Source organism: Calonectris borealis, chromosome W, assembly GCF_964195595.1.
Source record: "Calonectris borealis chromosome W, bCalBor7.hap1.2, whole genome shotgun sequence".
NCBI classification, from domain to species: Eukaryota; Metazoa; Chordata; class Aves; order Procellariiformes; family Procellariidae; genus Calonectris; species Calonectris borealis.
Window position 1 is genome coordinate 54,038,054 of NC_134351.1, and position 15,280 is coordinate 54,053,333.

A 15,280-nucleotide genomic window follows, 5' to 3' on the forward strand; every position below is an offset into this window, starting at 1 on the left:
GAGGGGTACATTCAGAGTTATGGTATTTGTCTTCCCAAGTAACTGTTATGCGTGATGAAGCCCTGCTTTCCTGGAAATAGCTAAACATCTGCCTGCCAAGGGGAAGTAGTGAATGAATTCCTTAATTTGCTTTGCTTGCGCGTGCAGCTTTTGCTTTACCTATTAAACTGCCTTTATCTCAACCACAACAATCTGGAAAAATCCTCCTGCTATACTGCTGTTTATTGTAGTCATTTTACTTGTACTACTGTTGGTTGTTCTGCGCAAGCCCCAATTTTGAATATGCTCTGGATGCTGTTCTTAGGGACAGTCCACCAGGGCCTTGCTGGTTGGGATTCTAACTTGTTACTTTGCACATCTCAGGTGCTGGTGAATGTCAGAAAGGGAACAGATTGTGGGATTTGTACACAACATCCTGCATCTGGGCACCAAGGTGTTCCCATGGTGGGAATGCTGGTATTGGTGGAATTATGGGGCCATGCACCTAAAACTTTTGTCAGATATTACTCTATTCAGGCTAATCTCTCAACCACCATCTACCCGCTGCCACCTTGGTGAAGAACAGATCAGAATTCTACGTCCTCCAGAACTTTATGGGCTATGATCTGTCCCCTGATCAACTACAAACCATGCAGTGGGGTTCATCCTACACCATGCAAACCTACCACGTCAATATCGACAATTGCCTGAAAGACACCAGTCACTACCATGACCTTAGCACAATAGGTGCCTGTTGCGGCATACATGCACAGCCTTTATCATAACAGGACAGCCCTACCATCTCTCTCTCCATTGCACCTCTCTCCTCTGTCTCTCTCCGTTGCCTCTCTTATATCTTCCTTCTGGCAACGATCACATGCTCACAATTCCCTTCACCTGTTTCTGTTCTTGAATCAGCTGGTACTCATTAGGCCACCTCTTAATTCTTCTCCACATCTCCCCCTTTTTTGTTTATGGTTTTATAGCATTGCCAAAGTCCTATCCGAAACTCCCGATTCCAGAATTCTTCTCCACATCACCCCCTTTTTTGTTCTCAATTGCCAAATTGTCCATTATGTTCACTAGAACAAGTTCATATTCAAATGAAACCTGTGACCCATATTCTTTTATTGATTTGCGTACCTCCTTAATCACCTCATATGGTAGACAAACTTAACATTTCTAATTCTTTTTCCTATTCTCCATAACCCATATTCTTTTCTTGATTTGCGTACCTCCTTAATCTAATTCCTTTTCCTATTCTCCATAACCCATATTCTTTTATTGATTTGCATACCTCCTTACACAAACTTAACATTTCTAATTCTTTTTCCTATTAACATTTCTAATTCTTTTTCCTATTCTCCATCACACAGTTCACTTTCCTCTAGAACATCACTGATATGTGTGTGTGTGGGTACGAATCCCCGCAGCAGATCTTCTTGGGGGGGAGGGCAGGAACAAATGGTGCTTTAGCCTCTATCGCTGCAAAACTTCATCCGCCGTTGGCGCAAGTTCAAATAAATCTTTCTTATCTTTTGATTTTCCCTCCAAAATTGCTGAATCAGTCACATTTTGCAACACCTGCTCTGCAGGACGCAACTTCTGCAGAGCTGCATACACACAATATTCCTTCTAGAACTTCTAATTGCAAAGTTTTCCTCGTCTGCAGTTCTTCTACTGAGATGCCGACTGTCCCATGACCAATGTATAAAGTTCATATAACTTCCCTGCGGCTGCTCACCTCTGTATTCGTTTCCTTTCAACGGCTTTTTTTCTGTTTCCTTTCAACAGTTTCTATCCCGTTTCCTTTCAACGGCTTTTTTCCTGTTTCTTTTCAACAGCTTTTGCAGTTCAGCAGGGCTCACCACCGGATATTTCTATTTCCTTTCTCCAAGACCTTCTTTCTTCAGGTTTATCTTCTTTCAGTCCCTGTTCGGGCGCCAATTGTTGCACAGCCTTTATCATCTTCTACTGAGATGCCGACTGCCCCATGACCAATGTATAAAGTTCATATAACTTCCCCGCGGCTGCTCACCTCTGTATCCGTTTCTTTTCAACGGCTTTTTTCTTTTATCCCGTTTCCTTTCAATGGCTTTTTTTCTGTTTCCTTTCAACAGCTTCTATCCCATTTCCTTTCAACGGCTTTTTTCCTGTTTCTTTTCAACAGCTTTTGCAGTTCAGCGGGGCTCGCCACTGGATATTTCTATTTCCTTTCTCCAAGACCTTCTTTCTTCAGGTTTATCTTCTTTCAGTCCCTGTTCGGGCGCCAATTGTTGCACAGCCTTTATCATCTTCTACTGAGATGCCGACTGCCCCATGACCAATGTATAAAGTTCATATAACTTCCCCGCGGCTGCTCACCTCTGTATCCGTTTCTTTTCAACGGCTTTTTTCTTTTATCCCGTTTCCTTTCAATGGCTTTTTTTCTGTTTCCTTTCAACAGCTTCTATCCCATTTCCTTTCAACGGCTTTTTTCCTGTTTCTTTTCAACAGCTTTTGCAGTTCAGCGGGGCTCGCCACTGGATATTTCTATTTCCTTTCTTCAAGACCTTCTTTCTTCAGGTTTTCTTCTTTCGGCCCCTGTTCGGGCGCCAATTGTTGCGGCATACATGCACAGCCTTTATCATAACAGGACAGCCCTACCATCTCTCTCTCCGTTGCCTCTCTTATATCTTCCTTCCGGCAACAATCACATGCTCACAATTCCCTTCACCTGTTTCTGTTCTTGAATCAGCTGGTACTCATTAGGCCACCTCTTAATTCTTCTCCACAGGTGCCCCCAGCCTATACTGGCTGTGTGGCAACTATGCCATGAAAACCCTCCCATGGAAGTGAGAGGGGACCTGCACACCTGGACAAATAGTGCCTGGGATGCATGTTGAAGAAAGCCTCTTCACAACCCATGTCTGCAATTACCCTAACGCCCTGCGACATTGGTGTGGTATTAACTCTTTGGTAAAACAAGGATCCGGATTTCACCAGTTTGTCCGGATCCTCCTTCCTTGGCTAGGGGTCTCCAAGCTGGAGAAAGCGATCGTCAATCTCTCTGCTACGCTGGAAAATATAGAAAATGCAACAACTGATGCCATCCAAGCGCTGCAACAAGAAGTCGCTCAAGTATCACAGACTATCATTCAAAACTGTCTAGCCTTAGACTACTTACTGGCCACACAAGGTGGCGTTTGCACATTAGTAAGTACTACCTGCTGTGTCTATGTCAACCAAGATCTACGCATCGAGATTGACCTTAAGAAAACCTGGGAACAACTAAAGCCCTTGCATCAGGTGGCAACCAAAAATACCAATTGGGGAATTGGCAAATTGTAGTCATGACTTACCTCTTGGTTCCCAGATCTCAGGGTAGCTGACAAAAGATTTTGGCTATACCTTTTGTAATTGTCTTATTTATTGTCATTGTTTATGTTTTGTATCACAGGGTTGTAGATTGTGTTGTAAAGCATTTTCCTAGTTATGGTCAAGCCACTCCCCAACCCAGGTCGGGGGCCACTACATACAAGCCAATACTAACCCCGAATTCTAATCTCTTTCTCAGCCTCTCTCATAGTGACTGGGAAGACGCTGTAGTAATCACCTCCCGAATGCCAGCGCAACTGATACTTGATAGAGGTGATTCTACGGTACCAATCTTGTGATGCACCAGTTTTCAACTTCTGACTATGTAACTTATACTCTGCAGGTGTCGGAATACCAACCTCACCTAGCTTATTATATAGCTAACAACCTGCCAAATAACACCCTAGCCTATAACTGACACCCTGCCTCCTAACACCCTGGCCCTTGACTGACATCGTCGGCATAGACAGACTGCCGACACCCTGCCCTTGGCCAGTATCGGCAGTGTAGACAGTGCTAACACTCTGCCCCTTGCCCAACATCAGCAGTGTAGGCAGGATGCCACCCACGTTATCCATGTAAGGTATGATTCTCCCAAATCACACTGCCATAGGTGGAGCCAAGGGGCGGCACGACTCTTAAACACATTTAAAAGGCATTTGCACAATTGGCTGTTGTGGCCAGATGACCCGGACACCAAGTGTCCCTAGCAGTCCACCGGAGCCATGGCATCGCTTATGATCCTGTGCTTGCTATCAGGGATTGGGCGAGTTGCCATACGGGCACATAGTTGCGCATCTTTCCTTCTGGCTCACAGTTGGGTTTTTTTGTTTGTTTTTTTTGTTGTTGTTGTTGTTATAATGCATTGTCAGACTCCATTACTGTTCGGACCACACCATGACAAGTTACCATCTCATGTCAGAGAAGAAAGTGGGAAGGAAAGGTATGTGAATTCCATGCACAGAGAAATAAAGAGGAAATCAATCTGGAAAAAAAAAAAAAGGATAGAGTTCAGCATTAGAAGATTTCCAAAGAAAAACTCAAGATCACTCAGGAAAGTACTTCTCAGATGTGGTTAAGCAAGAAGGTCACTGTTTATAAGTAACTCTAGAAACATCTAGCATCTATTATTGATTAATTTCAAAACTACTCAGAACTTCATAATAGTTAAGTGTCCTTTAATCAATTGGAACAGTAGCTTAAAATATTCCGCCTCCTTTTTTTTTCCAGGTGGACAGTCCAAGGAGAAGGGCTCTTCTCCCCTGTAGTGAGTTTGTAAAGCATATATGGTAACAGGCAGGTAAAGCCTGTTTAAGCACACAACATGAAACTCGCATCTCCACATCTGAGAAAAACACTGCCACCTTTATTTATAACTTTATTCTCCTTCCTTCTGTCCCCAAGAAACCCCCAGAGGCTTTAAAGACAGTCAGATAGATACCACTGAGTATATGTGCATGCTCTTGCCTCCTTTCCACCCCCCAAATTAAGTTATTCAAGACACGAACTTCTGCAACAGTTCTCCAGCAGCCCCAGAGACAGAAAAAACTGTTTAGTGCCTGATAAACTGCCATAGCTTGTCCTACAAAACAACCTCTAGTAAGGTCAGGCTGTCCTGAACACCAGGAAACAGGATTGTTTATCTTTACGCCAATGAAGTTGGCAAATCATCAAAATCAGTACGTTGCCTGTGCCCAGTAAGATATTGGTAGTTTTGCTGTATGTCCTGTTTTTCTTATGAGACTGTCTGGAACAACACGGCACATCAGTATAATCTAGCATAGCTTTGCACATATTAAACGTGTTCATAACAGAATTAAATGAGCTTTCCTTATGGAGGAGAGAGCTGTGAAAATGCTGAAGGTACAAGCACAGAGCTGAGGTCACATCAGAGAAACGCAGACCTTTATTTTAGACAAGTCTGAGCTCCAAAACCAAACACAAGACCAAAGAGAGCTTATTTGCACCTTCTGCCCAGTACACAGGAATTCTATTAGAAGAGAAAAATACAGCTTCCAGCAGAAAGTATCTTCTCTACAGCCTCTGCCCAAGGAGCTAGCCTCAAAGTTACATTCACAACCTGTCTTCCAGCCAGGATGGTGCCAATGTCCCCTTCTCCAGAACTTCTATATCATCCATTTTAAAACGAACAAACAAAAAGCCTACTTGTTTTCATCACGCTATGAACTAACCATCAGTTAGTTATGATCAAAAGGTAATTAAGAACTTTCAATTAAGACTGAAGTACCAGTTGGCCCCCAACCACTCTGGGTTATGAAATAAGTGTATTATTTCTCCCACCCTTGACTTTATGAAGACAAGCAATCAGGAAAATACAGATATATAATAGGTAAAACACATCAGAGGTAGATTTTAAAGTTGAAATACACTGAAAAGATCCTAAGGCAAAACCTGTCATATTTAACCCCAAGAGGTTTCAGTCTGCCCTTGCTCCAGATTGAATACTGCTCACAAGGGAGATTCAATGACTACCTATCTGGAGACTCAATCATAAATCATCTAGTTTAGGCACAGGCAGGTGGCTTTTGATATGAGAACAGAGCCATTGTCTTAAAGGCAGGGGCAGGCCTCTGCCTTTTAGAAATATCCCAAATCTACAGAAAGTGCTTCAGCATCTACGTTTTCAAGCTGTCCACAGCTACCTGCTAAACCATTTGACCAGTTTATGCCCAACTGTATGCCCAAGCACAGCACTAACTTGCACAGGCCAGACTGCTTCTTTCTCCTGCCCACTCTTCAATAATAGGAAAAAAACCCATTGCATTATAAGATAAGATATTATCAGCTCCACCTCAGTCAAAAGCTGCTTTGTCCATGAAGTCCTTCAACAAAGCAGTAACACGTACCTCTTCTGAGAAATAAAGCCAAGTTCATCTTTACCTTGGGCAGGAAATCTATAAAGATGAAAAAATTAAATCACACATGGTCAGTGTTCTGATGCTCCTGCTTTTAAGCAGCTGAATGATAACTGGAAAACAAGTGTTATAATATTAATTATTTAAAGGAGAGTAAGTACAGGCTGTTCAGTCCAGTGATGATCTCCTACAAAAAATAGAAATCAGACTGCAAAAGAGATATCTAAGCGTTTTGACTCTGGGGAAAAAGAGCACTTACCTAATGTTTCACTACACTGCTAATGCAACCTATTCCCAGGTTCAAAACTTTATGACCAGTAAACCCACTACAGTAAAAGCTCTGGGTTTTCCACCACCTCTTTGGTTTTCCTTCTCTGCCCTCCCTTTCACTCTCAAGCAACCCACTACAAGACACCCGGATAAGAAAAGTTCCCTGTCTGTTTTCAGTTACTGCAAACAAGAAGGAAAGTTTTCCATAGGGAAGTACAAGCACCTCTGCCTTATTTGCTACTCAGGGACAACTGTGCTAGTGATATCCAGAACACCTGTCATAGTGATGAAAGACAAAGACTTTTTTGCATGCACACTTTATTTGGAGGGGAACAAACAACAAACACCACCACCCCTTCTATTTAAGGCATTCTACAATACCCTTCCTGCTTCCTCTACAGCCCCCTGTAATAGCCATTAAGCCTCAGAAGATCCCCAAAAGACTGGGGAGCTCTACTTCTGTAGTTGGAGAAATCAAAGATGCCAGTGGACCAACTCAAAACTCATATTGGAAGTCTGTAGAAAAGGAAAAGAAAAGGAGAGATTGAACTCAAGTCTCCCAGCTACTTAGTAATCCTTCATTCTCCACCTGAAAGGCCCTGGAATCCTATGCCAACAGGCATAAACAGATCAAACAAGCTCAAAAGAAACTAGCATTGCAAGTTTTAATTAAACCATAGAATATATAACAGCTTTAGTCATTGAAGAATCTCCAGGAGAATCTCCATCCTTTATTGGATGCGGGGGGGAACAGTGCCACCAAGGACGAGGAAAAGGCTGAGGTACTTAAAGCCTTCTTTGCCTCAGTCTTTAATAGTCAGAGCAGTTATCCTCAGGGTACTCAGCCCCCTGAGCTGGAAGACAGGGACGGCGAGCAGGATAAACCCCCCATAATCCAAGAGGAAGCAGTTAACAACCTGCTACGCCACCTGGACATTCACAAGTCTATGGGGCCGGATGGGATCCACCCGAGGGTACTGAGGGAGCTGGCGGAGGAGCTTGCCAAGCCGCTCTCCATCATTTACCAGCAGTCCTGGTTAACTGTGGAGGTCCCGGACGACTGGAGGCTTGCCAATGTGACGCCCATCTACAAGAAGGGCCGGAAGGAGGATCCGGGGAACTACAGGCCAGTCAGCCTGACCTCGGTGCCGGGGAAGATCATGGAGCGGTTCGTTCTGAGGGCGCTCACGAGCCATGTCCGGGACAACCGGGGGATCAGGCCCAGCCAGCATGGGTTCATGGAAGGCAGGTCCTGCTTGACCAACCTGATCTCCTGCTATGACCAGGTGACCCGCCTAGCGGATGAGGGAAAGGCTGTGGATGTGGTCTACCTGGACTTCAGTAAAGCCTTTGACACTGTCTCCCACAGCATTCTCCTAGAGAAGCTGGCGGCTCACGGCCTAGACAGGTACACTCTTCGCTGGGTAAAAAACTGGCTGGACGGCCGAGCCCAGAGAGTTGTGGTGAACGGAGTTAAATCCAGTTGGCGGCCGGTCACGAGCGGCGTTCCCCAGGGCTCAGTACTGGGGCCGGTCCTGTTCAATATCTTTATCAATGATCTGGATGAGGGGATTGAGTGCTCCCTCAGTCAGTTTTCAGACGACACCAAGCTGGGCGGGAGTGTTGATCTGCTGGAGGGTAGGAAGGCTCTGCAGAGGGACCTGGACAGGCTGGATCGATGGGCTGAGGCCAACTGTATGAGGTTCAACAAGGCCAAGTGCCGGGTCCTGCACTTCGGCCACAACAACCCCATGCAACGCTACAGGCTTGGGGAAGAGTGGCTGGAAAGCTGCCCAGAGGAAAAGGACCTGGGGGTGCTGGTTGACAGCCGGCTGAACATGAGCCGGCAGTGTGCCCAGGTGGCCAAGAAGGCCAACGGCATCCTGGTCTGTATTAGGAATAGTGTGGCCAGCAGGAGCAGGGAGGTGATCATGCCCCTGTACTCGGCACTAGTGAGGCCGCACCTCGAATACTGTGTTCAGTTTTGGGCCCCTCACTCCAAGAAGGACATGGAGGTGCTGGAGCGTGTCCAGAGAAGGGCAACGAAGCTGGTGAAGGGTCTAGAGAGCAAGTCTTATGAGGAGCAGCTGAGGGAACTGGGGTTGTTTAGTCTGGAGAAGAAGAGGCTGAGGGGAGACCTCATCGCGCTCTACAACTACCTGAAAGGAGGTTGTAGCGAGGTCGGTGTTGGTCTCTTCTCCCAAGTAACAAGCGATAGGACGAGAGGAAAGGGCCTCAAGTTGCGCCAGGGGAGGTTTAGATTGGACATTAGGAAAAATTTCTTTACTGAAAGAGTGGTCAGGCCTTGGAACAGGCTGCCCAGGGAAGTGGTTGAGTCACCATCCCTGGAAGTATTTAAAAGACGTGTAGATGAGGCGCTTAGGGCCATGGTGTAGTGGGTATGGTGGTATTGGGTTGACAGTTGGACTCTATGATCTTAGAGGTCTTTTCCAACCTTAATGATTCTATGATTCTAAGAAACAGATGTCTTTACTATCAGCATCACAACTACACAAAACACCTACAAATTGCCAAGAGCATTTTGTGAATGAACACATCTCCCACAAGACATACCTTTCCAATTAAAGACTTAATATCCTGGGTAACTAATCTGTTGTGCCACTCTGTCAATATTTTTGTGTTTTCTATTATACAATTTAAAGAATTAATGCAAAGACCCACACTCTTTCCATCCTTCTGCCCTAGAATTTCCATTTAATATGGGGACAGTCACAGATGCTGCAGTCTGATGTTTGTTTTAAAGCATCAGTTTAGTTATTCTTAAATGTTTATGTGGAAATATTCATGGATGTGGGTTTTTTTTTTGGGGGGGGGGGGGGGGAAGCTGTTTTAAGTTTTGTTTGCTTCTTAGAAAAGAAGCAATTTTCCAAAAGATGAGCCCAGCAGTTTTATTTTCCTCAAACTACTCCATAGGAGATTCTCAACCTACTACAACCCTTAACTGTTAAGGGTTAAGTAGTTTACCACTCTACTGTCTTGGCCTTCCACTTCTGTATGCATACACAGTGTTTAAGAACAACCCATACCTTATTTGTAGCAGTAGCACTGGATCCTGGGACCACAGGCACATTCGTCACTTGCACTGATAAGTAGTTATTGTCTATGAGAGGCCAAGCACCTTCCACTTTGCATGTCTGGAAGTGATCCTTAAAAGTTCTCAGATGAGGATCACCAAACAAGCCACAAAATAGGTAAGTAGGAAGAGAAGTCTGTTCCTCTCCCTGATGTTCTCTGGCTCTTGTGTGGCCACTGTAATTGCAGGGGTCATGGGTCACTTCAGGGTTGGTAGAGGATGTGGGTCCATCCTTGGAACAGTTTCTCTGGCTCATGAGGTCGCTGATTCCAAGCACTGCAGAATGGTAGACTAGATTTCCACGGCATACTTTGGAATTACGATAGGTACAAGCAGCGTATGCCCGCAGGGCCTTGCAAAACTCCAAATCAAAGCCATCAAGAGCAGAGTTTAGATGTGAAGTTAAGGACACGAAGTCTGTGGTGCACTTCTGGATTCGACAAGGTGTTTGAAGCTGGCAGTCAGCTAAGCACAAAATAGAAGGCAGAGAGAAATCAAGCAAACCTCTTAGATTGCAATATCCCCTTCCACATCCACAAGTGCTACAGAAAACATCTTAAAGAACTTACAGTGCTCACCCATTGGGGAGAACATTCCATAAGAGAGCAAAAAGGGGTTGGGGGGGGGGGGGGAGGAGGGGGAGCAGACAGGTGGAAGATAGCAATACAGCCCATCTCTCTCAAAGGCTGAGTTAACCCAAGCATGACTTGAATTTCATCTAGACAATAGCAAGTAATAGATTAAGAGCATTAATTCCTGGAAAATAAATGCTGGACTCATAGTTGGCAAATGATAAGCATAGAATTGCATCACCATCTTGTTAAGTTAAATCACTTAGTCAATAAGCAAGTCTTCATTTAGTCTTTCAGTGCTTTACATGACAAGTTACTGAACTTTTAAACAGAATCCTGTTCCTGAGAAGGATGTGGTTAAGAAGTTAAGTGATACAGGTTTAGACACAAAGTGAATGAAGCAGAGATCAGAGTTTCTCTTCTTCAAGAACACAAAAAAAAAAAAAAAGAAAAGGGGGGGACAGGACAGGCCATAAACTCTATTTGCTTTACTTCCCTGGCACTGCCATAGCTAAAGCTTCACTGCTTGCTTTCTGGAATTAAACAGTGAGAAAACCCACAGCTGTTTGAAGCTCAAGTTGCCAGCTAGGAAATCCAAACACTGTAATAGCACCTCTTACAGCATAATACAATAATGAGACAAGGGGCAAAAAAAGCACCTCTCCCCACCAAAACCTGAAGTGCTTATCAGATGTATGTAAACAGGTACACAGTTCAGGTTACATAAAAAAAAAAACAAACCACAACGCACAAGACAAAAAAAAAACCAAACCACCCCACCCATACCAAACAGTTGCACCTTATCTGGTCACCTGATTTCTGCAAAGAAAACATAATTACCATCCCAGCAAGCAAACTGGGATTTTTACAGCCCTCTCTTCCACAGCTCTCACGGTCACAACCTGAAATCCTTCCAGATTCTCATGGCAGTTAACACCAGTCTTAAGAGTTTAACTTTTACACAAAGCAACTCATGAGGGGTAGAAACAAAACAAACAAGGCTGCACAATGTATTAAAGGAAACAGACACACACATTCCACAGGGATTAAAACTAGGACAACAGTCAAATGATAAACCAGGTTCCCTCCCATCCAAAGAGGGGAAGACAGCCATAACAGCAAATGGAACTTCATAAAGAATACTTGCAAGACTTCACGTAATAGCTGTCCAAGCACCAAAAACCATCCACTGAAAACATGCTGCATTATTTTGTTCCCTTTATGACCAATAAAATTCACTGTGTATATATTAATTTGTAATTTCAAATGGTCATAAACCAGATTTATAACACAAAAATACTTAGAGAAGCACATGGAAGTATGAACAAAGAGAAAAGATATTTTACAGCTATTCCTTTCCCTCCCCTCAAATCCCTCTCTTTACACCATTTCCCACCTTTTTTTTGTGTGTCCTCAAAGTAAAATAGGGCTGACTTCAGTTTGATTTTAACAGTCCAATTAAAATATTCCTAAGTTTCTGAGAAATGGGGGGGTGAAAGAGGACCAAATAATAATGTTGGACCTTTAATTTTTAAATGCAGTTGTTTTCTGCAATTCACAGTGATGAGAGGATATTAGCAATTTCTCTGCTTATCCCCTAGCCAACCCTCCTGTGAGTCAGGACTCACATGACATACCCAGAACATCCAATCTGTGAATTTGGAAGGGCAACGGGTGTTTTGCCTATGATAGGTAACTAAAGTAAATGTCCTGTCAAAATCCCAACACAGAGTAGAAGCAGCCTTTAACCTACAGCCAAGCATGACCATGAAGCATATGAGTAAGCAATAAGTTTCTCAGTACATCTTTGTGCAAGTGATATGCAACTTTGCTAAGACAAAAAAAAAAAAAAAATTTCTGTGTTTTAAGGTACATGATCACAAAGTGAAAAGACCTATGCCAAGCAAACTGACATAGACTATGCCAGTTCAGAACCTGACTTTCAAAGCATCGGGTTTTTTTTAAATTTTGATTTGTGATATTTTAGTCACATATAATTTAGTCTAGGTGGGCAAGGCAAGTTATCAAATAGCAAAACAAATCTACCCATCCAAGCCCCCTTGCAACTTTAGGAAAATTCATTCTGCTGCTTTCAGTAGGCTCTTGGTATAGAGGGAGGAAGGAGGTAAAACAGCAATCTGACTAAATCCAGATGACCTAAATCTGCACTTAAACATACAATTTATTTCACTAAAGTTATAAATGTTTAAAAGCACTCCAGCTAAAGAGAAACACTTTCACAGAAGTAAAACTGATCAGATCATGTCTGAGTGAAAAATACACTGAGAGTGCTCGCCTAAAGTATCTTCCACCTTCTCCCCAGTTTCCATTAAGTCAGGCAAATAGTTGTTCTATAAAAAAAAAAAAACCACGCAACCAAAACCCAGAAAAAAAGCATGTTTTCTTCAAGTCCTCTGGCTTGTTGCTGTACAGCTGCATGCTGCCCTGTTCCGCAATCACTATTTCCAGCGCTATATCAATGTTTTCACACACGTATTCCCCCGTACAGCGCGCTTCTTGCACGGCCTCTGAAGAGCCATCAAGACAGTGCAAATGCTGACGGACGTTTTCCTGAGGACACCACTCACAAACTCCGCATCGGCCCGAGCCGCAAACACGCCAGTACGCGTACCCACACACACACCCGGTCCCGCCTTGTTAAAGTCTGAAGTACACCTGCGCAGACGGGCACAGCCCCTTGTCGGGACCCGGCTGCGCGCATCGGCTCCTCCCTCCCCGGTCCGCCCCCCATACCTGTGCCCAGCAGCAGCCCCAATGCGGCGATAAGACCGAGAACGGCGGACGGCGGGCAGCGTGGCCACTCAGCCTCGGCGGTGCAGGAAGGCGCTGCTCTCCCCATGCCCGTCCATGCAGGTCCCCGGGTTGGAGGCGGGACGGGGCCGCAGCATGAGGCGGCGAGCAGGATGCCGACGCCTCCTCCTCGCTGCTTCCTCCTCCTCTTCCTCCAAAGGCGCAGGGACGGGCAAAAGCTGCCGGGCCACAGCGGGACGGGTCGGCGCGGCACAGAGAGATAATCACAAAGGGAAGAAACCAGTGAACGAACAAGAGAGGGGAGCAGCTCCGCTCCGCTGAACGCACTGCGCCGACCTCCCCGCACCGGCCCTACTGCTTCTCCGTCCTACCTTCCACCTCCCATTAGCTAACCACCCCATCCAACAGGCCCTGCACCGTGCCCATAGACCCGGCCCCACCCCACGCCGCGCTAGAGCTGATTCAAAAGTGGGGGAGAGACCTTTCCCCCTGTCGCCCCCAGTGTCTTCCCTTGTGCCTTGCGGAAAAAGCCCCTCCTTTGGTTAGGCTAGGCCCGGCCTACTCTACCCTACCCTTCGCGTAGCGCGCAGCAGCTCTGCGGTCGCGGGACGGCCCTGCGCGTCAGCCCCTGAACCCACGTGATTGGCCGCGTACAGCCAATCACAGCGGCGCCTGCGTTGGCGCGGGAGCCCGCAGCAGTGATTGGCTGCGCTGACAGCCACATGGCGGGGGGCTGTTCTCCCCCCGCCTCTGCAAGAGGGCGCCCGTGGCCTGCGTGGGGCCGGGCCGGGCGCGCTGTCGGGGGTGGGGATGGGCAGTACCGCACCACACCCCGCGGAGCAGGGGCTTCCCCCGGGAAGGAGGGGGGTGAAACTCCGTCTTGTGGGGGCCCCTTCCAACACAAGCTCGTAACAGTGTCTTTCAACAGCAACCGGAGCATCTTTACCACCTATTCGTCTCCAGTTACAGCTGAAAGCAAATCAACAGCAGGACACTCCCCCCAAAAAAGCAGAATTAAATGAGAGTGGGTAAAAGTCAAACACATGCAAGAAACATTAATGGATTTTAAACAAACTGTGGTTTATTTTCCAGAAGGTAGGTGTGATGCCTGAGCTGCTCCCCTGTGGACAGCATCTCTGTTTCCAGAAGTCAGCACAAGCCTCCTCTTGTACTGCTCACTGCACTGTGGGATGCAAAGCGTGTAAGTGACTGGCAAAACACGTCGTTTCCTTCCCCGTGGTACTCTGTCAGTGTAAGGAGGGCAGAAGTCCCGGCAATACACGCCTGGTAACTTGTACCCCACCATATCCAGGTACTCACATCATATTTGACTGTACAGCACTGCGTGGCTCACTGGAGTCAAACCTCTATCGAGCTCTCCTAGTGGATGGGACACTGCAAATTAGGACCTGCATATCAGATAAGCAACAACATGGACAAGGTGAGCAGCCCTGGCATGGCAGCAAGGGCAAGGCCCGCAGGTGACTCTGCACTGGCGTTGTCGGATGCGCTGCCGTGGGTGCGCCAACCAGGAGATGGCAAGTGCAAAACACATTTGGGATCCCCTGCCAGGGGTGTGGAGGTAGCACATTTCCTGCCCACTTCCCTGCGGAAACTCGCACCATCTTTCCTCCCAAACATTAACCTCGTCAGGCGGAAATTCCATTAAACCTCAACAGCCTCACTGATGCGCTGGCCTTAGTATCTTTTTTTTACTTCTTCCCAGCAAAGCAAAGGCATTCACTATCATGGATCGCACTTGGAGTACTCCCATGCAGCCCGGTCTTATGACGAGCTGCCAGGCCAGGGGCCTGCCAGTCCTGTTGTGCGTGGGCGTGGAGGGCCCCATCGTGCTGCCTGTCCTGGGGAGCTCCCCGCGGGGAAAGCACAATGCCAGCACGGCCCCCTGCATCACCCAGCAATGGCTGCCCTCTCGCACCCCTCAACTTAAAGAAGTGAATGCGACTGAGGCGTGGAGGAGGAAATACCCTGTGGTACGCCCGAGGGTGACATCTGTGGAAAGTCCTCCGTATTGAGAGCTATTTACTTTATTGGATGTGTTGTGGTTTAACCCGGCAGGCAGCCAAACACCACACAGCCGCTCGCTCACTCCCCCCTCCCCAGTGGGATGGGGGAGAGAATCGGAAAAAGAAAGTAAAACTCATGGATTGAGATAAAGACAGTTTAATAGAACAGAAAAGGAAGGGAAAATAATAATAATAATAATAATGGTGATAGAATATACAAAATAAGTGATGCACCATGCAATTGCTCACCACCTGCTGACCGATGCCCATCCGGTCCCCGAGCAGCGATCGTCCCTCCTCAGACAACTCCCCCTAGTTTATATACTGAGCATG

At 46.1% G+C, this 15,280-nt stretch overlaps 1 protein-coding gene across 1 annotated transcript in view; it reads right to left on the reverse strand.

Moving 5' to 3' along the window:
• Nucleotides 1-13,544, reverse strand: part of LOC142075060 (repulsive guidance molecule B-like) — a 33,368-nt gene extending 19,824 nt beyond the window's left edge. The window contains exons 1-2 of the mRNA XM_075136060.1: nt 12,903-13,544; nt 9,530-10,041 (exon numbers count right to left, since the gene is read on the reverse strand). Coding sequence (XP_074992161.1) covers nt 9,530-10,041; nt 12,903-13,008 — 618 coding nt within the window. The 5' untranslated portion in view covers nt 13,009-13,544. The remainder of the gene's footprint in view (nt 1-9,529; nt 10,042-12,902) is intronic.
• Between the last annotated feature and the right edge of the window lie 1,736 nt (nt 13,545-15,280).